Here is a 22,550-nt window from a genome sequence, read left to right as displayed (position 1 = left end):
TCATCTCTGACGGAGGTAGCCCGGGGCCCACTCAGCTCCCACCAGGATGTTTACAGATGACAGAATGCAGCCAGCCCCACGGGGCTTCCCGAGAAGTAAGGTCTGGATTCCTGGACAGTCGCCCTCAAAGCCCCTTCCTGGCCCCCTCCTCTCCCAGACCCGGGAGTCCTGACTGCCCCCCATTCCCTCTAAACCAGGTGTCCAGGCCCCCCAGGTCCCTTCTCCCTGGGACGCAGGAGCATGGACACAAAGACTCGCTCCCCCAGGTCTCAGCACCCTCCTCCCTGTGCTGCAAAGGTGAGTAGGGGTTCACTCAGGAAGCACTGGGGACTGCGTGCCCCTCCCCCCACTGAAGGACAGACACCAAGCCAGGGGTTTGAGGATCTTAATTGGACCCCTTTCCCCATTGGCTGGTGGGGAGACAGGCCTAGGTGGGCAAAAGTTCTCCCTGTCTGTGAGACCCCCTCATCCCTGGGCCCTCAGATCTACCGGACAGGCGACAGGCATGGATCCAACCACTCTGGTTGCATGCTCTCCCCCCAGGTGCCTGGACCGCCCCCGGAACCAGGAGACTCCTGAGAAGTGCCCGACCCCTACACTGTCTCCTTGCCCTCCTAGGCCCCTGGCTGCCAGGGGGTTCTCCTGAGCAGTGGGGCCCAGGGAGGCCTTCTGAGCCTCAGGCCCTCTTGCCCTTGCTGACTAGGGGAAAGACCCTCCGCAATAAGGCCTGCAAAGTAGAGCTGCTTGCAGGCCTTAGGTCACTAACAGAGGAGTTTCCTGGCAAGGACTGGGGTACCCACCCCTCAGTCCCCTGGTGGGTGAGGAGGGGAGGCCTGGGACCCCCACCCACTTTCCATGCAGGTCACTAAGGAGGCTCTTCTAGCCAGGCCCCCACCCCACCTCCAAAGCCCCTTCCACCTGGTTGCTAAGAAAGCAACTCCCTACCAACTGGGCGTGACAGGGCCAGTGTGACACCCCCTTCCTTCTTTCTCATTGCTAAGGGGGCTCCACAGCAACAGAACTTGGAATCCTGGGGGCTGGGCGGGCGAGCGGGCGGGGCCCCCTGATTGCTGGGGGATGGCCCTCAAGGTCTGTCATCACAGAGGCCCCAGGGGTCTGAGGAGGTGACATGGTGGGCTGTGGGATCCCAGCTTTGAGCCTCTTCCTGCTGATGCAGGGCTCAGTAGGTGAGGGGCCCCGGAGAGAGGGTCTGAGAGCTGAGCAGGGGGCTTCCTCACCCTCCTGACCGCGCCTGATACCATCTATTTTCCTTCACAGATGGGAATGGCATCCAGGGGTTCTTCTATCCGTGGAGTGAGCAGTGGATGAATCCTGGGTCCTCAGGGCCAGACTAGACTCTTGGGTCCAAAGGGAGGGGGGTGTTGGGGGCTTGGACACCTGGGTCAGAGGGAGGAGGGGCTGGGGGGTCTGGACTCCTGGGTCTGAGGGAGGAAGGGCTGGGGGCCTGGACTCCTGGGTCTGCACAGAGCAAGCACTAGGCAGTCAGCCTGCAGAGCTTGGCTTTGGGATGCTGGTGTCCATGGCCCTGAGGGCCAGGCTCTGAGACATCACCACCACTCATGGTCGGTTCCCAGGCTGTGAAGGAGACCCAGGAGACCGGGAGAGCTGTGGGGGTCAGGCGGCCATCAAGAACCCCAATCTCTGTCTGCGTCTACGATGCTGCTACCGAGACGGGTTCTGCTACCACCAGCGGCTAGATGGTGAGAACCTGGAAGACAGGGTCGCCCCCCCCACCCCCACCCTGCCAGGGGAGGAGGCTGGCAACTGGGGGCCCCTGAGTCTCAAAGGTCTGCACTTTCTGTCCAGAAAACCTGCGGTGGAAACACATGTGGGCGCTGAGCTGGTCATGCGCAGGCCTTCTCTTCCTGATCTGCAGCATCATCTTGTTCTGGCAAGTGGGCTCGGGGCTCGGGTGGGTTCCGGGGCCCCCCAGTGGAGCGGGTGGATAGGCTAAGGCCGAGTGTCTCCCCTTCCGGGCAGGTGGGCTGAGAAACAGGATATGCTGCGCCTCCCCGGGTTCCTGCAGGGCCAAGGCAAATCGTCCAGGGCCGTGTCTCTGTCGTCCCAGGACCAGGGGAGTCGGAACAAGAAAAAGGCCTCCATGGGCAGCGCATCAAACACTCTTCCTTTGAGGAGTACCCTGGACAACTCAGGGGGCACCGAAGGGGGTGAAGAAACAGAAGGGGAGGATGAAGATTAGGGGTGCCTCTGGGGGGACCCCTCAATAAAGATATAGCATATAGCCCTGGCTGGTGTGGCTCAGTGGATTGAGCGGCGGCCTGCAAACTAAAGCGTCACTGGTTTGATTCCCAGTCAGGGCACAGGCCTGGGTTGCAGGCCAGGTCCCCAGTAGAGGGCGCACGAGAGGCAACCACACATTGATGCTTCTCTTCCTCTCTTTCTCCCTCCCTTCCCCTCTCTAAAAATTAATAAATAAAATCGTCAATAAAAATTAAAAAAAGATAGCCTTTGCTGGTGTGGCTCAGTGGATGGAGCATGGGACTGGGAACCAAAGCGTTGCTGGTTCAGTCGGGGCCCATGCATGGGTTGCGGGGCCAGGTCTTCTGTGGGGCATGCTTTCTCTTTCCCTTCCCCTCTCTCTAAAAATAAGTAAACAAAATCTTAAAAAATAAAAATAGAAATAAAGATAGAGCGTATAGACTCATGGTCTCTTTTCTGAGAGCCATGGGAGCCGAAGGTGGATGAGCCCTTGGAGGCAGGGGGCATAGGTATGATGAGTGTGCTTGGGTAGGGTGGTGGGTGAGTGTGGGGCCTGGGCTGTGACTAGCAGGTGCATGCACTGAGTAGGGCTGGAATGAGTTGTCGGAGGGAAGTGGGGAGGATGTGAGCAGAGGGAACCGGGACTGATGAGGCCTCCCAGGCTGATTTGGGGGCCTGGGCTGAATGGTGGGGGGTTCTGGACTGAGGGGATCTGAAATGAGGCGGTTGGGGGTGGCCTGCACTGGGCTGGGCTGGGCTGGGGGGCGTGCTTCAGCCAGGGGCTGTAGCCTTCAGCTCTTTTCCTGGGGGAAGCACCACCGCCTGACAGCCTCTGATACCCACCATGGTATCATGTGTCCCCCCCAACCAGCATCTGCCACGCTTCCCACCCAATGTCTGAGCACGGTGGGGGCCTCTGCAGGGCATGAGCCTCTCCAGCTGACAAGCTCAGCTCTCAGACCCCCAGCAGCATGGCAGAGATTTTCTCGGAAGTGTGTTACACTTTACGTCCCATCTCAACCCTGACCCTCCTTCCTTCCACCTGTCCTTTCTCAGCCTCAGACCCACACCAACCTCCCCTCCCAAAGTTTCCCCCCTGGTAAATATCCTGCAAGTCTAATCTGTCCCTCTGTCTGCTTCTCGAAGGGCATCGAACAAACAGAGAGGCCTGGGTGGAGGGAGCCCCCTCCGGATGGAGAGGATGAGCCTGGGCTCAGGGTCCTGGTGGAGCTGGGCTCCTACGTCTCCAGGGGCTCTGGGATCGTCAAGAGCAAGTGGATGTGACCTCGTGCACCTGGGCCTTCCCCACACCCCTCCCTGTGTGACGTCCCTCTCCCAGACAGACAAGCAGAGCTGGGAGGCAGTCATTTATCCAGGTGACGGAGGAGCACAGGGAGGCCTCCTGGTGGCCACAGGATGTTGGGAGAAGCTGCACATCTGGGTCGGGTCCTGGCAGGTGGGGCCATGAGCTGGTCTGCAGGAGGGAGGGTGGCGTTAGTGGCTGCTGGGGTGCCCATATCCACATGTTCCCTGTGCCCACCGCCCAGTGGCCTGGGACATGCAGGGGAAGCCCTTTCCACCTGCTTCAGCCCCTCGCCCATGGACTCCCACATTTGCCCACTGGCTCCTCACCCCTCCGTGCCCTGATGGCTGCAGCGTGCACGGGACTCTAACTCCCTGGGACACAGTGGTACAGGTGGGGGATGAGAGACCGAGACAGACAGAGGTGTGGAGACAAAAGGACACGGGATACGGGGAGAAAGACTGAAACAGAGACACAGGGACAGGCAGAGAAAGAGACAGGCAGGCAGAAACTGAGAAAGATGACAGAGAGGGACAAATGATGAAGGTGGAGGTGGGTTTTCAAGGCCACTCTACAAAGTGTGGCCCCAGAGTCAGGGGGGCACTGGAGTCAGGACCCATGGGTCCCTCTGTGAAAATTCAAGTTGTTTTTCCCGTGCTGGAAGCCCCTCGCCTTCCCCACTGAGGAGGAGTTCTGTATCTGGATTCCATCCATCCATCCATTCATCCATCCATCCACCCACCACTCATCCATCCATCCAACTACCCATCTATCCATCCAGCCACATCGACTCACTCCTGCTAACAGGGGCCCACACTGCAGTCAGCTTGGCCTTTCGTTTCTGGCAGGCGGTTCCCATAATGGAGGTCCACCCAGCGCTGGGAGACTTGTGGGCACAATAAAGCATTCTTCAGGGGTAACTGTAACCACAGGTGGTTGTTTCCACATTATATGCCAAACTTTGTGTTAGCTCAGGCTTCACCTATCATACAACTGTTCATCTTTTCCTGAAATGGTTTCCTCACTTGAACCACAGGACAGAACATATGACTATTTTTTTCAATTCTCACAAAGAAGGTTGTATGCCTAGTATTGCTCTGGATATATAAAAGAAAAGTTAATTCATCACATACAAAGAAAGTCTTAAGACAGTAAAGTTTAATTGTTTTATGGAAACTCCATTTGAGAAAGGGATTCAGTCACTCACCCATCCATTTGTTCCACCTGTCCACCCATTAACAAACCCAGCCATCCACTCATCCACGTTCTTACCTGTCTGCCCAAACCATGCAGCCTACCACCCCTTCACCCATCTACCCACCCACTAATTCAATCATGTTTATCCAACCAGACATCCATCAGCCAATGTACCTAGCCATCCAGTGATCCAACCACAGCCACCCATCAACCAATCTACCCATTCATCAATCAATCCATCCATCCATCCATCCAACTATCCATTTGTCCATTCATGTAGCCGTGCATCCACCCACCCACTCATCCATTCATCTATGTACCCATCTATCCACCAACCCATCCATCAACTCATCCATCCATCCATCCATCCATCCATCCACTAATCCATCCATCTTCCCATCCATCAACTCATCCATCCATTCATCCATCCATCCATCCATCCATCCATCCATCCACTAATCCATCCATCTACCCAACCATCAACTAATCCATCCATCCATCCATCAACTAATCCATCCACCTACCTATCCATGAACTAATCCATCCATCCACCCATCCATCCATCCACCCATTCAACCATCCATCAACTCATCCATCCATCCATCCATCCATCCATCCATCCATCCACCCACTAATCCATCCATCCACCAATTCATCCATTTGTCTCTCTATCCACCCACCTATCCAGGCAATCCATCCACCTATTCATCCATCCATCCGTCCACTCAGGTAATCATCAACCTCTGATTCCTCGGGTTCTCTCTTTGCTAAGAACAAAGACACCAGAGACTCAGACCTCACCTTCAAGGGCTCCCTGCTGGGTGGGAGAGACAGTACCAGCACACACAGACACGACACAGGATGATGATACAAGCAATAAAGGGTAACTCACAATGTGAAGACCCAGAGAAAGGCAGCGGAGTTGAGTTGGATCTTAAAGGACACATGGGAAGTTTTCTGCGGAGTACAGACAGCAAGGGCACTCCTGCTGTAGGGAGAGTGTGAACAGAGGCCAACTGGTGTGAGAACCTGGCTGTCGGTGGTCTGAGGGACGTCACACCTGCAGAGAAGGTGTGGTGCTGAGACACGGTGGGCCCACATGAGTGGCATGAGTTTAACCAGAGGGCAATGGGGAGCCACAGCAGGTCTTTGAGCAGAGGCATGCATGCTGGAGAGTGTGTTTAGGAAAGGGAATAGAAAATAGAGGAGGGGTAAAGGGGAGGTAAGGAGCCTTCCCTGAGTCTTGGTCTGTGTCGCCATCACTCTCCTGCCTCGGTAGGTCATCCCCACTCTTACTCCCCCTCTCTTTAGACGTTTTGTCAGGAGAATCTCAGCTGTGTGCCCCTGGACAAAAGGTGGCATCATTTTGGGCCTCAGTGTCCTCCCCTGGGATGGGGGTGGTAAGAGTAGTGACCTTGGAGACCCAGGTACACTTAGGACTACATGGGATCTGATGTGCCTGGGGGCTGGAGTGCAGGGAGGGACCTCCAATCTAATAGCGTCCCTCTCTCATCTAGAGGGGGGAAGGGGCATTCATGCCTGCTCTCTCCATCCTCTGGGTCTCTGCTACTCTGTTTCTCTCCTTTCCTATCTTGACCTGGTCCTGTGTCTCTCTCGCTCCACTGTCTCTACCTCTCCATCTTCCCCTGTGTCTCTAATTCCATCTCTCCCGAAGTCCCTCCCTTCCTGCCCTTTGTCCCTCCCTCTCTCCCCTAGGTCCTTCCATCTCTCCTTCAGTCCCTTTCTTTCTCCCACAGTCCCTCCCCTCGGTCCCTCCCTCTCTCCCCTCACTCTTGCCATCTCTCCAGTCGTCCCTCCGCCTCTTCCCCGCTCCGCCTCCCGGCACCTCACCTCGGGCTCACTCCGTGCCCGCGCCCGCCGCCCCGGGCGCGGCCTCGAGCGTGGCTAGTTGCAGGCGTACTCGGCGGGAGCCGGCGTTGGGCGGCGGGGGCGCGCGGGTGGCACGGCGAGCTCCCCGGGAGTCAGGCGTCGTACGCTGGCCCGCCGTGGCAGAAGCGGGCGCCGACCAGCGGCGGGAGAGCTTACGCGCCAGGCGGGCGAGCGCGGAGGGCTGCAGGCCGTAGTCGCGCTCGAGCTCCTGGCGCGAGATCTCGATGTTGCCGGTGTACCAGAGGATCCAGCCCAGAAGGCTCATGAAGACTAGCAGCGCCCCGGAGTAAATGAGCAGGTCGCCGAAGTCACGACCCCGCACCTGCAGCTGCGCAAACACGCCGGTCAGCAGCGCCGCCATGCCCGCCACGTCCAGCGCCACGGCCAGTAGCAACGCCATCCGGCAACGGCCCAAGCCGGACGCGGGCGCTGGCGCGGGCGCGGGCGTGCTGACCGGCGGGGATGGTGCACCCGGCGGGGGACCCTGCGGGGCGCACACTGCTGGCGCTGTCGCCATGGCCCTGCTTCGCCGCTCTGGCTCCGGCGGGGAGCTTTCCGGGTGCCGCCCGGCCAGGGGCGGGGTCGGGGACAACGCCAGGTGTACCCGGCTGCCGTCCGGTCATCTAAGCCGGGCTACTACGGACGGGCCCTGGGTGCTCCTTGGCCGTAGTTTCCGTGCTGGGCCTGGGGCTGAGGCATAAGAGTGGCCCAGGACCCCAGGCACCCCGAGGAGCGGAAATAACACATGGAAAATATTCTGGACGCTCTAATGGAGGCAGGGCGGGGCGCGGCGGGAATCTGGGTCTTGTTCTCTTCCGACCGCCTTCTGGGGCCTTCTGTGCACCCACAGTGGGGAGAGGTAGTGTCAAAAACAAGGACCAGACAAGGCCCTCGAACACGAGCACCTCTGGGACGCAGGGATGAGCAGTCACGGGCCCTGCGGAGCCGAGGTTTCGCTCACTCGTTGTCTGTTCCCTGGAGCCTCCTGGGTGCCACCCAGGCAATGTACGGAAGGCACAAAGGTGGACCCTTCCCAGGACTCTGACCCCACCGTCAGATTCATGGAGCTTTGATGGAGGCGACCTAAGGCATTGTCATTTGCTTTTGTTCCGTAGGCGTTTCGCCCAGTCCTGTGCTGGTGAGGCGGAGGACTCGGGTAACATCAGGCAAGGCTCCTACCCCTTAAAGATGATTCAGAAAATAAACGAGGTCGAAATAAACGGAAAACAGATTTCCAGGAATTTTAACTGGTGGGACATAGAATGGGGAGGAGGCTGAGCGAACAGGTACGGGACCCCTAAAGGAACGAACCAAAGCCTTTCCCCAGGCACGTCTCTTTTCCTCCAAATAACTCGCCCAAAGAGGAAATCCACGCTCCCGTGGGTGGAGCAGTCTGCGAGAAGTAAGGTCTAGTTTCTCTCTAAACCCAACACTTTAACAGTTTATTGTAAGAGGACCCTGAAAGGGGAACTTAAGGGGGGCTGCGGGGATTCCGAACGTGGCTGAGTGGGACCGAGTGTTGCCGAACTGGTCCGAACCGGGCATGGGCCAATAAAGAAAGGTGGCTCCCTTCTCCGAAGAGCGTTTCCGGAGAGTTCCGAAGATACCCGAGCGAGCCTTCCACGGCAATAGTCGAGGGCTGACGAGGAAGACCGGAAATACCGAGACTCCAGGGCTAGGCTTAAATAGTTCACGCTGTCACCTGGCCATTCATAGACAACAAATTCTAAAACAAATGTGTATTGAGCGCCCATCCTGTGCAAAGCACTGGGTGGGCAATTTTAGGGAGAAGCCGCTGAGAAAAGGGACTGAGGGGGTCTCTCGAGCTCTACCCATTCGGAAACCCAGCTGCGAAATACTCGCAGGGCCAGGACTCGCTCTTGTCAGAAAACACGCCCCGGGGTCTCTAGCCGAAGAGATCCGAAGGGTTCCGAGCGGAGTGAGGCGGCATGGCGGAAATAGCCGAAGGTCTCCGAGCCGCCCCGGAGGCGGGAATCTGGAGACGACGCTCGGCAGCCCAGAGAGGAAGCGGAAATGCGTATCGGTATTAAAGGCGTCGCCCCGCCCCTTACGTGCCTCTTTCCGTCTCCGGCTGTTGCTGCGAGAGGAGGTGAGGGGAGGCCTTCCGCCCGTCCGCGTGGCCGGGTCCTTTGCCCGCAGTCCTGCTTTTTCCCTCTCGGGCTTTCTCATTGCGTCCCTCGTGTCCCTCGCTTCCTTGGCTGACCCCCAGCCCCGCCGCCCGAGGGCGCTGTAGATTCTCACGTTCTTCCCCGCAGTTCAGCCCCGCCGCCTTCTTAGGTCGCCTAGCCCCGCCTGGCAAGTTCCTTGGTGTTGTCTGCCCTCACGTTGCCCGCATTCGCCAGGTTCCTACTCACACCTTCTCTCTGCCCTAGTGGGGTCCCGGGGGTCGGCGTCGGCCTGTGGCTCCCTTTGACATCTCTCTGGTCCTCTTTCCCCGCAGCTCCAGCCATGTCTGCCCACCTGCAATGGATGGTCATCCGGAACTGCTCTAGTTTCCTGATCAAGAGGAACAAGCAGACGTACAGCACCGTAAGTGGGGCTTAGACGCGTGGGTCCGCGTGGGGGGGCACTTTCGCGGTCGGCGCATCCTCCCCCTCTTCACGATCCCTGTGCATCTTCTCTTTCAGGAACCCAATAATCTTAAAGCCCGCAACTCCTTTCGCTACAACGGGCTGATTCACCGCAAGACGGTGGGCGTGGAGCCAGCAGCCGATGGCAAAGGTGTGGTGGTCGTCATGAAGCGGAGATCTGGTGAGCGTTTTCCCTGGCATGGCCCCTTTGGGGGACAGGGAACTGTGGTTTTTCATTGATGGGAACAGGAGTAATTCTGCCTCTCAGTCGAGGATACTAGGGTCAGGGTGTTCCTCTGGGAAGCTGACTTGCCTTAGCCACTCCATCATCCATCACATGGCTCAGTCTTTTTAGTAAGAACTGAACTGTATGTTCTGGGGAATGGTGTTTTGCATTGAACTATAGGGTTACATAATCTGATGATTTCAGATTAAACCTTTCAAACACCCCAGGTAGAGGTGGATGTCTCCACCTTGCTGCTCTTGGGGAAAATTTAGGCAAAATAGATGATGCTCTCCCTTCCTCCTATTTGAAGGAAGTGACAGGCTGGGTCAGAAGCAGCAGTTTGACCCACATTTTGCTGTGTGTGCTCAAGCAGAGCACCTACCCCCGTGAACTGCACCCTTAGGCACGGACAGGGCCATTTTAGTGCCTGACTGGAGGTCAGGGAGTTCAGGGGCTTTTCTGAGTCACATGGGTTATACCTCCATCACTTCACTTCGCTGCGGTTTTTAAGAGAAGTGAGTTTTTCTTCAGGTCCCTGATTGGGAGCAGCTTCTGATAGGGTCAGGCCCAGCATCTTGCATGGCCCGCCTGCTCCAGATCCCAGTGCCTCCTGCTTGCCAGAAGGAGTGACCCTTCCTCCTCAGGGTGTGTAGGGTTCTGAAAACTTTCTCCTCCTGGATGGTGGAATGGCCTTTCCCAGGCTGTCAGGAACCAGACTGATGTGAGGTGTTAACATGGGCCCTGCTCTGGGTCAGTGACTCAGCGATAGCCTAGGTGTGGGGAGGGGTCTTTGGCAGAATTCGGGGCAGTGGAGTCCAGACTCCACCTGTGCACCAAGGCTTCTCCTCACCCCTGCTCCTCCGTGGTTCCCCGTCACCCCAGTGTTGGGGCCAGGCCTCCAGCTTGGTGTTTCAGACCCTGTTCACAGTGTGTACCAGGGGTCTGGCGGGGGCAGCTACAGTGCTGGGAGTGATCGCTGTCTGGTTGGTGCCTGCCTCACCTCCCTCTGCCTGGAGTCAGGTGGCCTATGACAGCTCTGTGCATGTGAGACTTTGGACAGAAGTTCTCATTCGTTGGGTCTGCTCTCATCTCTGTATAGTGAGATGATGATGAGTGCTGTTTGGGACACAGCGACGAGGAGATGCCTGTACAGTGCCAATGGCCTGGCCTGGGTGGTCACTGCAAGTGTCCCGTAATTCATGTGTGGAAACAGGGCTACCTGCCCACCCAAGACTCAGGTTCTCAGGGTGCAGTGTCCCCTCACACCTGGAAGGTGCATCAAAGACAGAGGATATCCAAATGACCCCTGGGGCGGGCCCCCTTCTCCCTCACCAGGCCAACGAAAGCCGGCCACCTCCTATGTGCGGACCACCATCAACAAGAACGCCCGGGCCACCCTGAGCAGCATCCGGCACATGATCCGCAAGAACAAGTACCGCCCAGACTTGCGCATGGCCGCCATCCGCAGGGCCAGCGCCATCCTGCGCAGCCAGAAGCCTGTGATGGTGAAGAGGAAGCGGGCCCGCCCCACCAAGAGCTCCTGAGCACCCCCTTCCCCCCCAGATCAATAAAGGTATCAGCCAGCTTTCTTCAACTGCCTCTCCTAGGCCTTGAGTGACCCTGACCCTTCGGCCGTGTGTGTGTGTGTATGTGTGTGTGTGTGTGTGTGTGTGTGTGTGTGTGTGTCCCCATCCCAGGCCGTGTCGCTAGAACTGTTAGCTTGTTCCCAGAGGGTACCCACACTCACTGGTACCAAACAGGTCAGTGTGCTGGGACTGGAGGGACCAGGTGCAGGTGGAGGGGCCCAGCCCCAGTGCAGGGCTTGGTTCAGCCCCCCTGCTGAGGGGAGGGGCTGGTGGAAATTCCTGCGTTCAGCGCTTCAGAGACAACTTTGGTGAGACATTAGAAAGTGCAAATGGAACCAGCGAAGTCCTCTGGAATCCTGAGAATTTCACCCTGCTGGAACCAGGTGGCTTCAAGACCTTAAATGACAGGGTTTTCATCCATGAACATGTGGAGTCTGAATTTCCCAAGGGTTGGGACTCCAGACTGAGGTCAGCACGTTGAATGTGGGCTGGATCCGCCCATCTGAGCCTCTGTTCCAGCCAGGTGGAAGTGTTCACCATCCAGGTCTTTATAGTCTGTGGACCCTGCCTCTAGGCACTCACGGTACGGACTTGGGGAGAGGGCTTGCTGTCCCTCAGGAGAGAAGTGGCCCTCTTCCAGTCGGAAGGGCACAGGGTGGCCCTTCCTGCTGCAGTCCTGGAGCAGGTAACAAGTCCCTCCCGGAGCCCCGTGGGGGTGAAGTGAGGAAAGTGCTGGGACTGCAGAGGCCCCGTTGTGCCAAGGCTGCTGGTTCTGAACCTCCACCTGTCTGACAGAAGCCACCCAGCAGGGAGGTGGCAGCCCCAGGCTTCCCGCCAACCACCTGCCACGTCCTCAAACAGGCTGTTTTGTCTGAAGGCCTGGCCCGCCTACTTGTGCCTCCTGCACTGGGAGTGTGAGCACTCCTTCCATCCAGCCACAGGCTTCTTACTGCTCTGTGTGCTCGAGCAGAAGGCCCTGGGGGCCTGCCACCCCACTGCCTGTGGCCCTGCCCTGTGGGGCTTGGCCCTGCCTCTCTAGCCCCACAGCTCCTCCAAGCTCTACTTTGCCCTGTGGCCTCTCACATTCCCGTTTCTGGAGGCTGCCTCTTGTTCAGGGTGTCACAGCTGTCTCAGGTCTCCATTCTTGACTCATTGCCTGTGTATCTTGAGCCTTTTGTTCATCATAACCTGTGGTAACAGGTAGTTAACCACTGGGGCCATTAGCTGTGTGGCCTTGGGCAAGTAACTAGACCTTTCTGTGTCTCTTGTCAAAATTCAGCGGGTTAATGAACACACAGGCTGAGAACAGCCTGCACGTAGTGAGTGCTCAGTAATTAAATACTGGAGAACTGAAGCGCTGTGAGAAGCTGGACCTTGTGTGTTCCATCCATGCCTGGTGTGTGTGTGTGTGTGTGTACATAATGTATATGTGCACATGTGGAGTGGCCATTGCTCATCCAAGCACTGCAGACAGCCCACGAAGCATCCCTGCTTCATGGATGTAGAAACAGGCTCATGGAGGGGAGGTCACCGACATTACAGGTCTTGACATGTTTCCTTCATACCTACTGTGTGCCAGCCCCTGTGCCAAGGATCTAACATCGAGAGGACCCCGTCCCTGCCCTCTTGGGAACCCTGTGCAGACATGAGAACCCTGCTCCCTTTGTCCACTTTATAGCTTTGTGGTCAAGGGCAAAGGATCTCTGGAAGGACCCCTGCTGGGGCCAGGGGTCAGAGCCCTGCCTCCAGGGGTTCCCTCTACACTCAAATGCAAAGCTCCTGACAAACACCTCCAACCTCTCCAGCCTTCCCGGGGTTCATGGACGTGACCCTTGTCACTGTTGGCCAAACCCTTGGTCTCGCCTGGGCCTCCACCCTTGCTCAAAAGCCTCCTGCAGTTCCAATACCTTGAAGTAACAGACCCCTGGCAGTGCTGATAAGGCCCACCTCCCATCACCTCCTTTCATCCAGACATCCAGGGTGTTGGTACTGGCAAAGGTTACACGTTTCCGCATGGTCAGTCTGCGTGCAGGATTACTGGTGTCTGGGATACGGAGGAGGGCTGTATCGCTGGAGGAACAGACTTCCAGACCAGCTGTTAAGTAGAAAAAGCAGCTGTGATGAGCTGTATAGAGAGAGAGGACCCTGCCAGTCAGTGAGTTAGAGAATAGAGACTTATATTTGCTCGAGTTTCCTCAGAAAAGTACACTAGCACATGGGGACATTGTCCCAATTAAGAGAACTAGGTGTAGGAAGAAAGGACTGAGAGCTGTTCCTTTATAGAAACTTTTTTTATCTTTAAACTTAAAAAATCTTTGTTTTTGGAGTGGGTATCATTCATAAGGTATTCCTGGCCCTCCTTCCCTGAGACATATTTGTAGGTTCTAATGTGATGTCCTGGAGGCATGAAATACATAAGCAATCAAAGACATGCACATCCTATTTTAAACAAAATTTTAAAAAAGTGAACAGAAACAGCTTATCGTTACACTGTTTGCTTGTGGCTTTTCCCCCATGACACGTTCTGGAGATGGGTCCATATCAGTACATAATGAACTTCACGTTTTTAAAATCCTGAAATATAGTGGAATACAGAACAGTGCACAAACCATATTTACACACTTAAAAACATAACTGTAAAGCAAGCACTCAGGTAAGCATCACCCAGGTAAAGCAGCAGAAGATGACAGCCTCTCAGAAGCTTTCCTGGGCTGCTTGCTGGCTGGAGGGGCCCAGAATCCCAAGCTTTGTGGACACCTTGCTTTTCAAGTTTTACCACCCACAGATGTGTTTAGCGGCACCTCTCCTTTTTCGCCTGCTTTGGAATCGGGTGTGAAGGCACATTGTCAGTCTCTTCTGTGACTTGTTGGGCGGGTCATGACTTTGTGATTTTCATTGCTAGTGGTGAGGAGCTCATTATTTTTGTGTTGTATTATTTCTCGACTGTATATGTATGTTTATACTTGTTCACAGTTAGGGCAAGTGTTGTTTAAAGCCTGTTGTGTGATGTGCAAGGGTGCTGAGTAATAAGGTGTGTGTGCTTTTGCAGCTGGACCACAAACATTTCATGCCCCCACCAGGAGTGAATGAGAGTCTGTTTGTAGCTTTCCACCTGCGTCAACACTTAGTATTGTCAGACTTTAGAACTGTTGCATTTCAGAAGAGTGTAGTGGTATCTATTACCTTTGGCTGATGTTGCATTTTCCCAGTAGCTAACGAGGGTGAGTACCTTTTCATATGTTTGGTAGTCGTTTGGATTACAAGTGCTTTTGCCCACTTTTGTGCTTTTTCTTACTGATTGGTAGTGTGTGTGTGTGGTTTTTTTTTAAGATTTATTTATTTTTAGAGTAGGGGAAGGAAGAAAGAGAGGGAGAGAAACAACAACGTGTGGTGGCCCCTCACATTCCCCATACTGGGCACCTGGCCTGCAACCCAGGCATGCACCTTGACTGGTAATCAAACTAATGACCCTTTGGTTTGCAGGCTAGTACTCAATCCACTGAGCCACCCCAGCCAGGGCTGGCGTTTTTTATTTTTTTTTATTTTATTGATTATGCTGTTACAGCTATCCCAAATTTTTTTCTTCCCCTTCCCTCCAGCAACCCCCCTGCCCCCCCCACCCCACTTTAGTTTATGTCCGAGTCCTGCATGTAAGTTCTTTGGCCTCTCCCTTTCCTATACTTTTTTTTTCTTTTTTAAGATTTTATTTATTGATTTTTAGAGAGGGGAAGGGAGGGAGAAAGAGAGGGAGAAACACACCCATGTGTGGTTGCCTCTCGAGTGTCCCCATCTGGGGACCCAGCCTGCAACCCAGGCATGTGCCCTGACTGGGAATCGAACCAGCGACCCTTTTGTTCCCAGACTGGCACTCAAGTCCACTGAGCCACACCAGTCAGGGGTGCCGTTTTTTCCTAAACATGTATTTGGATTAGTCCTTTTCAATTATATGACTTGCAAGTATTTTATCCCACTGATTTGCCTTTCACTCTACTTTAGAAACAGTTCTTGATTAAAAGAATTTGACTTGAAATATACTTTACACAAAGTAAAATACAACTCTTTTAAGTATAGTTCGGTTTTGACAAATTTGTGTACCCACGTGACCATAAGAAGCAAGGCCTGGAATGTGCTCATCATTCAAAAACTGCCCCGTGCCCCTCCTCATCTTGTCCTCCCTGAGGCCAGACTGCCAGTGATGTGCGTTCAGCTGTGAAGTGCTTGGTTTGGCCTGTTCCAGAACTTCATGCAAAGAGGATCAAACATTTTGCACACTTCTATATAAGGCTTTATTCAGCACATATTTTTGAGACTCATCCAGGTTGTTTTGTGTATTGGTATTTTGTTGAATTCCCAATTCCTTCCCTCATTCACCTGGTGAACATTTGGGTCCTTTCTGATTTTTGCCTGTTAGACAAAGGTAAGAACTGTAAAAATTCACATGTAAGTCTTTAGGTAGATCCTGTTTCCTCTTTTCATTTCATGGTCCTTTTTGACACTATATCCTGGGGACCCAGCGCAGGGCAATGCTGTCAGTAATGGGGGGAGAAACTGAGGCAAGGCCAGCCAGCCTTATCTTGTCCTCTGTGTCCTGCTCTGTGGAAAAAAAACTAACCTGCCTGTTGCCCCAGTTCCCACACCCTCCCCTGGAGTTGGGGCAGAACCTATGAAAATGTTGGTTGGTGTGTGTTGTTCCTGCAATCACATCATCACTTGGATAATCAAGAGCACATCTCATCAGCTGAGCCCTTCAAAGGACTGGGCCCTGAAGGTGGACATTTGGGGCTTCTGCCCCAATGGGGCAAGAACCGTGACAGTTTCTAGGAGTTGAGGACAGCCCCCAGATGTGCATTCCACCATGACCTAGGACATGATAAAAAGTAACGTGGCAGGCAGATACCTCCACTTCAATGTGAAACTCAGCCAAGTAGCCAGCTCACCACACCAGGGCTCCTGACCATGGAAAGCGGGAGGGTGTCAGTTGTACCAGGCCTGGCTCGGTGATTTGTCACACTCGGGAACATGCTGTTACCCAGACAGATCTGAAAGCCAGGGCTGGGTCTGGTGTTGTGAGGGGACAGAACTTCGCTCCAGTCAAGGACAGGTGGACATGCCTCTTTAGGGATGGGAGAACAAAGCACCTTGCACCTGTCACCTGGTGAGGCAGGCCCCTCCCCTTACCCCCTTTTGAATGGGAAATCTGAGACCATACACAGAGGTGGTCCCAGAGCTCAATTAGGAGGCCAGCTGGGCGGAGGGACCCACTGCGGTGGGCTATGTGCCAAGTGCTCTGAGCTCACCACCAGCAGAGGTGGACATGGGGCACTGAGAGGCACAACAGTTGCTTGCTTTTCCAACTTTATTTAGAAAAACAAATCCAGGTCCCCGTGCCCATGCCCTCCCCCACCCCAGCCATAACTTAAATAACTTAGAGACAGAGTTGAGGGTCGGGCAGGTGTGGGGAGGGAAGCACCCACTACAGCCGCCGCAGAGCCCGCTTCTTGTCCGTCTTCTTCTTGGCCGCCAGCTTCTTGTCACGCTCGCCTGCATGCTTCTTGGCCATGGGCCCCTCAGCCCCTCCAGGACCCCCCGGGGCCAGGGGGTCGGTGGAGGAGGCCGAGGCTGCGCTTGCCAGGGATCGGCTAGCCTCGGGCCTCCCACTGCTGGGTCCGCCAGCGCCCCCGTGGATCTCTGTGAGCAGGCGGGCGCGGGCCGCATATTCCTCGTAGTTCTCCAAGAGCAGGCGGCCCGCCTCCTCATTGAGGGCGGACTCGGGGTTGGGGTGGATCAGCAGGCACTTGATGGTCTGTGGGAGAGAACCCCAGATCAGCTGGGTGGAGCCCCACAAGACCAGTGATCAAGGGAAGGGACTTCCCCAAGGTCACTCAGGAGACAAGGGGAACAGCGGAGGACTCTCACCTGGACCTGCTGGACTCCAAGCTCCTTTTACAAAACCACAGAAAGATGCACAAACCCAGAGCTGCCCACAGCTTTACCAGGAATCCCAAGAGCAGAGCCACAGCCTCTGGCTGGGCAGGACCACACCCGAGAAAGGCACCAGGATGTAAAGTGGCCCTGCCTCCACCTCTACCCTTAAAGGGAACCCTCAACACCCTGGACCATGCCTGGCCTCGAGCAGGTGACATGACCTGGCTTGTGAATGGTGGCAGCACCCTGGCCCAACAGACATCACTGAAGGTGATCAGGGACCAGATCAACCCTAACTGCCACCACTGCACAACTCCCGCCCCCCAGCACAGGCCCTCCTTGTGGCTCCCTCGCAGCCACGCCTGATACAAGCGGAGCACCATGGCCCTGAGGATCATCAGGACACTCTGTGAGCTTGTCTCCAGTGTGGGTGTCCCCTGGCAGCCACCACTGATACTCTAGGGACAGGAGGGAAAGGGCTGGAGATCTGTTTACCTTGGAACTCAAGCCTCCTCCCTCCATGCCCCACAGGAGACCCCAATTCCCTGTCTTCCCAACCACCTGCTCCAGAGGCTCATTAAAAATTCAGTTTCAAAGGAAATTTCTCATACTGTGAGGGAGAAGACAGAGGAGACCTAAATGCTCTAGGTGGCCTCCATCTCAGCCTGACTGGCAGGGCTACTCCTTGTCCGTGGAGACCACCCTGCCCTGCAGGACTGCTGCTGTCCCCCACTAGACTCAGCAATTAAAATGCCCAGGGTGGGGCTGTGTCACACCTGGCTGAGAAATAATGGCCATGGGAACGGTCTGGAATTACAGGGTGAGGGCTGCACAAACTGTGACTGCCGAGAAGCCAGCCAAGTGTGTACTTCAGAGCAGAATGAAACGTCTCAGTGTGCTCATTCACCACCTGTCCCACAGCCAAGGTGCCCGCCCCGGGCACTGAACAACCTGTACAACTGAACTTGGCGGAATGGGTCCCATCCGGCACTGCCAAGTCTTCCAGAATTTTCCTGAAAAGCTGGACACCTGCTTTTCACATCAGAGCCCCCAACTATCTCAGAGTTGATTTTTAAAAAAGCAGTGTTCAGACATCATTGGGGTGTCCAGGCCCCGGCCACCCCGGAGCTCACCAACAGCACATGCCGGATGCCCAGCTCAGCCGTCCAGTCCCTCTTGAGCACATTGACGCAGATCTCGCCGTTGGCGCCCACATTCGGGTGGAAGATCTTGGTCAGGAAGTAGCCCTTGGGCGGGGAGGCAGGAAAGTCCTTCCCCAGCAGGAGTTTCATGCGGAACAGGCCTCCGGCGTACGGGGTCCCCTCTGCAAGTGCAGGGAGGGAACCAGGTCAGGAGGCAGAGGACACCCAGGCGCCCGGCAAAGCCCTAAAGGCCTGTCTCCAGGCTCTGGCTTGGAGGCAAGGGCCCTGCCGCCTCCTCTGATCCAGACTTCCAGAGAGCAGAACAGGGCTGGGTTCCCAGGGCCTGCAGGCACCTGCGGCCACTCCCTCAGAGTTAGCTCCCTCACTGTGGCCCTCCTTCTATCACCACTGAGTCCTGCTTTTCACCCATGAGGGCCTCTTCTCTCCCAAGGCCCCAGCAGCATTCATTTCCAAGAGGCACAGACACTCGCACCCACTTGCCCTCCTGGAAGCCTTGTAGCAAACGGCAACGGGACAGCCCTGTCAATTCCACGGTCTTGCCCCTCTCAGTTAATGGTTCTTGGTTGGAAAGCTACAGGTTTTTCGAGACCCATGGCCACTCCTCATGTCCCAGCGCTGACAGCTGACCCGCCAGCAGCCCAGGCAGCTAACCTTCAGGCCCACTCCTCGTCCCTCCCTCCCAGCCCAGCCAAAACACTGCGCCACTCACCTGCTGCCAGCAGCAGTTGCCTGGCCTCCAGCTCCTATCATCCCCCACCCCCCTGCCGCCACTCAAGTCAAAGTGAGTTCTGCAGGGACCATCACACTGCTTTAAACCTACCAACAGCTTCCTTTCCAAACTCCCTACAGAGGTTTACAAACCGTGAGACCTACTTCCTGAAAGCTTCGTGGATTCTGTTCCTACGAAGCTCCCCCCTCCATGCAGCAGTTAATTATCTTCACTGCCACCACCTGAGCAAGTCCACCCTGTCTCCTCCCTACTGTCCAGACTCACGACTGGATCTGTCACCACACACTTGCAACATCTTGGCTTACTCTGTACAAGTTCAGCTAGTGACAGAAACACACAGTGCACCTGAGACAATGTGTCAAGTCACTGCACAATGAAACCACCACTGCAGTCATGGGCTTACTACTGTTACCTCCCCCAGTGTGTGTCCCTGACCCAGACAGCAGGACAGAGTCTGTGGTCGCCAGCCAGGCCCGCCATCCAGACTGCTGATGCTGCTTGCACCGCCTGGCACCCTGATCCCATTCCCGCTGAACTCCTGCCCACCCTTCAGGTCGGAGAGAACCTGTGTCCGACAGCTTCACCCCAACCCCAGGTAAGGTTCCCATTAAATGCTCCCAGAGTGACCAGCACTGTCTCCCTACACTTACAGAAAAGTCCACAACTTTCTGTCATTTGTGGGGTCCTGCCCTGCACACTGAACACCTGGAGAGTAAGAGGCATGTGGGTCCTGTCTACCGTTGTGTTCCCTGAAGTTGGCAAAATCTAGTATATAATACGACCTTCCTACTCTTGTCTTAAAGATGAGGAATTTAGGAGGTGCATGTGCCCCTCAGTGTTCCATTCTCACACTCACCAGGGCCCTCGATGGTGACCTGCAGGTCGGTGAGGTCCTCTTCATTGGGAAAAACCTTGATGCCATCAGGCGGGTCCGTGGTCAGCGTAGTCACCTCTTTGTACACCAGGCGGATGATGTGGGGGGGCAGGTTCTCCACGTTGGAGTTCTGGGCACAGATGAAAGGAGGGGGTGAGTGGCTGGCAGAGCTGAGTCGCTCTGCAGGAAGCTGTGGTTGCTCTGGTGTTGACCCTGATTGTCCCGCGCTGTCAACCACTCTGGGGTTTGCAGAACCCCATCCAGAATGCTGCAGAACGCCGTCCGAGGCTGAGAGCCCGCCAAAAATGATGGCGATTCTCCGACGGGGCTTGCGGATGGCTTCACCCTCCCCAGGAGCCCCCAAAGCCTGCTCGTAGCCCCGAATGGGCCGCCAATGATTCTGGGTATGCTGAGGTACACCCTCGTCCCATTCCCCACCTAATCTTGGAAAACACCCGGGCAGGACACAAAGCCGGGACAGCCCCTCTCCCCTCTCCCCATTCGCCCCAGAGCTCAGTCGGGCCTCCTCCTCCAAGGAACCTGCCGGCCGCCTATGCCCCTGCTCCGCCTACAGGAAGGCCTGTGGGCCCATTCCTAGCCCAGGACCCCCAGGCGGGCCCTCCAACCCCCCAGACCGTTGAGACAAGCTCCCGAGACCCCGCCTACTCTTCCAAGGGCCTCCCACCGCCCCTCCCGGGCCTGGCCTCGGCGCTCACCATGACTGCGGTCGGCCGGGGGCGGGTCCCCCCGGCCCCCTTCTTGCGTTCTCTGAGCCGCCGGCCGGGGCGGGGGGCCCAACTACTGCCGCTTCGGCCCTGGCTAGGCCCCAGCGGCTCCGCTCCGCTCCCCGCCGCCTCCGACGCCCACTGCGCACAGCGTCCACAGGTACGCTCAACCCCGGTGCCGGCCGCACTGAGCCGGCCGCGCGCGCACCGTGACCCTTTTATACCCGCCCGCAGGCGACGCCCCCTCGCGGCCCCGAAGCGCCGCGCCTCGACTCGTGACGTCAGCGCGCACGGTCCTCGATGTTCGACGCGCTCGCTCCTTTTTCGTAATCTTTGGGCGAAAGTGGGAGAAGTTGGAGAGGAGGCGCGCGGCGGGCCTGCCAACAGAGGCACGCAGGGGTTGGAATGGGAATCCCGGAATATAGAGAAGCTGAAAAGAGGTAGTAGAGAGGAAAAGAACGCGAGAGGCGATGCGACTGCTGATTGGCCCGTTTGAATGAGACGCCGCCACGGCCCGGCGTACGCGCGCACGCCCTTAAACCCAAGAGATCGCGCACGCGACTAACGGTCGGCCGGAGTGTACGGGCGGAGCGAGGGCAGGCGGGACTAAGAAAGGTTAAAGGGATGATGGATGGCACTCCGACCAATAGGAATGCGCAATCGTGGGATGGCGTCACGAGACTCGTACGGTCCAATCCTTGCAGAAAAAGGCGGTGCTAGGGCGCAGAAAGGAATGGGGAGAGACCAATGGGGGCCCCGCCTAGTGTGTACTAAACTGCTTGCAGCCAACGAAATTGGTATTTTTTTTGTATATGCAAATGAGTTGTTCGCGGGCCGTCCGCACCTCCTTCTCAGCCCGGGGTGGGGGTTAGGGTGGGCGCTGGGAATCGATCTACATTTTTCCTTGAGGCGCCATTTTGTGTGAGGAATGACCTGTGACCTGTGTCCGGCGTTATGGAGGTTCTGAGACCAGTTAGTGCAGCTCTGCAGGCCTGACTGCCTGCCCCTGCGATGTGTGACCCTTGATGCTGGCCCAGCCTCTGTCACAACGCTGGGCCTCAGTTTCCCCACGTGGGAAATGGGCACTGGGAATCCTTCGTGATGCCCAAGAAAGGAGGAGGAAGGTTCCCCAGGCACTATCAGGGCACAGTCCCTCCTGGGACGGGCCCACGGCCTTCAGTCTCAGGGCCTCCGCTGGGACTCACCTTCCCGGGCTGCGAAGTGGACGCCCAGTTGCCGGGACAGGGGAGCTCCTCCAGGCCTCGGGTACAAACCGGACTGTAGTGGCCTGAGATGCGGAGGCCAAAGCGGCCTCACCGGCGCACCCGAGCAGGGCGGCCACGGTGCTGGTCCCTGGCCTCTCAGTTCTGCCAAGTCGGGTCCAGCATGGCCATTGTCCTGAAGAAACCTTTCGCTGCCAGCCCTGGACAGGGAGGCAGGACGGCTCCAAATCAGCTATAGAGTAACAGTCGTCGTGATAACTAGAGCTGCGGAGGCCTGGCCTTCAGTCTTATTCTGCTGGGCACGGGCTGTTCTGGGCCCGGTTAACACCCAAGGACACTGAAGGAAGATCGCCCGTCAAGGCGACTGGCCCACCCCACCCCTACCCCGGGCAGGACAAGGCAGAGGGGCCGGTCAAACTGAGCTCCATCTCACAAATCCCTCAACCAACCGATGATGATGATGACGATGGCTGGTGTGTGCCACACACTTGCCATGTGCCAGGTCTGTTCTCATTTGCGTGCTTGACTTGTCACACACCCTGTTGGGGCTACTTTATGATTCCCTCTCTGGCCGCCAGGTTCATTCAATCAACTTATTTTTTGAGCACCTACCATGTGGGACGCTATGGGGATATGGCAGAGAGTCACAAGGACAAACCCCTCCTGCTCCTGGACCTTCTGTGTAGGTCAGGGAACCAGGCAGTAAGTAAGTAAGTGTAGACCATAGTGTGGGTCAGTGGTAAAGACGAAGGCTCTGACCAGTACAGCTCAGTTGGTTGGGCATCATCCTGCAAAGTGAAAGGTCACCAGTTTGATTCTGGTCAGGGCATGTGCCTGGATTGCAGGTTCAGTCCCCATGCAGGCACATTGGAGAGG

General features: G+C 56.2%; 4 protein-coding genes across 6 annotated transcripts; 2 read left to right on the top strand and 2 right to left on the bottom strand.

Moving 5' to 3' along the window:
• Window positions 1-2,352, top strand: TMEM190 (transmembrane protein 190). Its single transcript, XM_045830382.1, has 5 exons — window positions 1-1,187; window positions 1,279-1,314; window positions 1,596-1,721; window positions 1,828-1,912; window positions 2,002-2,352. The coding sequence occupies exons 1-5, from the start codon at window positions 1,130-1,132 to the stop codon at window positions 2,219-2,221; spliced, it is 525 nt and encodes a 174-aa protein (XP_045686338.1). The 5' UTR covers window positions 1-1,129; the 3' UTR covers window positions 2,222-2,352.
• Window positions 2,353-3,595: 1,243 nt separating this feature from the next.
• On the bottom strand, window positions 3,596-7,832 carry TMEM238 (transmembrane protein 238). Of its 2 annotated transcripts, XR_006784752.1 has the most exons (3): window positions 6,593-7,832; window positions 5,634-5,729; window positions 3,596-3,715 (listed from the first exon to the last, which is right to left on the bottom strand). XR_006784752.1 is itself a non-coding variant. In XM_045830393.1 (2 exons), the coding sequence occupies exon 1, from the start codon at window positions 7,146-7,148 to the stop codon at window positions 6,600-6,602; it is 549 nt and encodes a 182-aa protein (XP_045686349.1). In that variant the 5' UTR covers window positions 7,149-7,828; the 3' UTR covers window positions 3,596-3,715; window positions 6,593-6,599. The 2 variants fall into 2 exon arrangements, 1 of the variants encoding a protein (XP_045686349.1); XM_045830393.1 differs by lacking the exon at window positions 5,634-5,729 and having other exon boundaries at window positions 6,593-7,828.
• A 767-nt stretch (window positions 7,833-8,599) lies between these two features.
• On the top strand, window positions 8,600-11,042 carry RPL28 (ribosomal protein L28). 2 transcript variants are annotated; one of them, XM_045830394.1, is made up of 4 exons: window positions 8,600-8,741; window positions 9,093-9,181; window positions 9,280-9,403; window positions 10,784-11,042. In XM_045830394.1, exons 1-4 carry the CDS (start codon window positions 8,666-8,668, stop codon window positions 10,990-10,992), a joined length of 498 nt encoding a protein of 165 aa, XP_045686350.1. In that variant the 5' UTR covers window positions 8,600-8,665; the 3' UTR covers window positions 10,993-11,042. The 2 variants fall into 2 exon arrangements, with proteins under 2 accessions (XP_045686350.1, XP_045686351.1); XM_045830395.1 differs by lacking the exon at window positions 8,600-8,741 and adding an exon at window positions 8,765-8,994.
• A 5,330-nt stretch (window positions 11,043-16,372) lies between these two features.
• UBE2S (ubiquitin conjugating enzyme E2 S) lies at window positions 16,373-20,966 on the bottom strand. The gene is made up of 4 exons (XM_045830327.1): window positions 20,443-20,966; window positions 19,709-19,856; window positions 18,093-18,283; window positions 16,373-16,837 (listed from the first exon to the last, which is right to left on the bottom strand). The coding sequence occupies exons 1-4, from the start codon at window positions 20,443-20,445 to the stop codon at window positions 16,508-16,510; spliced, it is 672 nt and encodes a 223-aa protein (XP_045686283.1). The 5' UTR covers window positions 20,446-20,966; the 3' UTR covers window positions 16,373-16,507.
• Window positions 20,967-22,550: the final 1,584 nt, after the last annotated feature.

This window comes from Phyllostomus hastatus, unplaced genomic scaffold, assembly GCF_019186645.2.
Source record: "Phyllostomus hastatus isolate PE091 unplaced genomic scaffold, TTU_PhHast_1.1 phas_contig_151, whole genome shotgun sequence".
Taxonomy (NCBI): Eukaryota; Metazoa; Chordata; class Mammalia; order Chiroptera; family Phyllostomidae; genus Phyllostomus; species Phyllostomus hastatus.
Note: the sequence above shows the minus strand (reverse complement) of the source record. Positions and strands in the feature narration are given on the sequence as shown.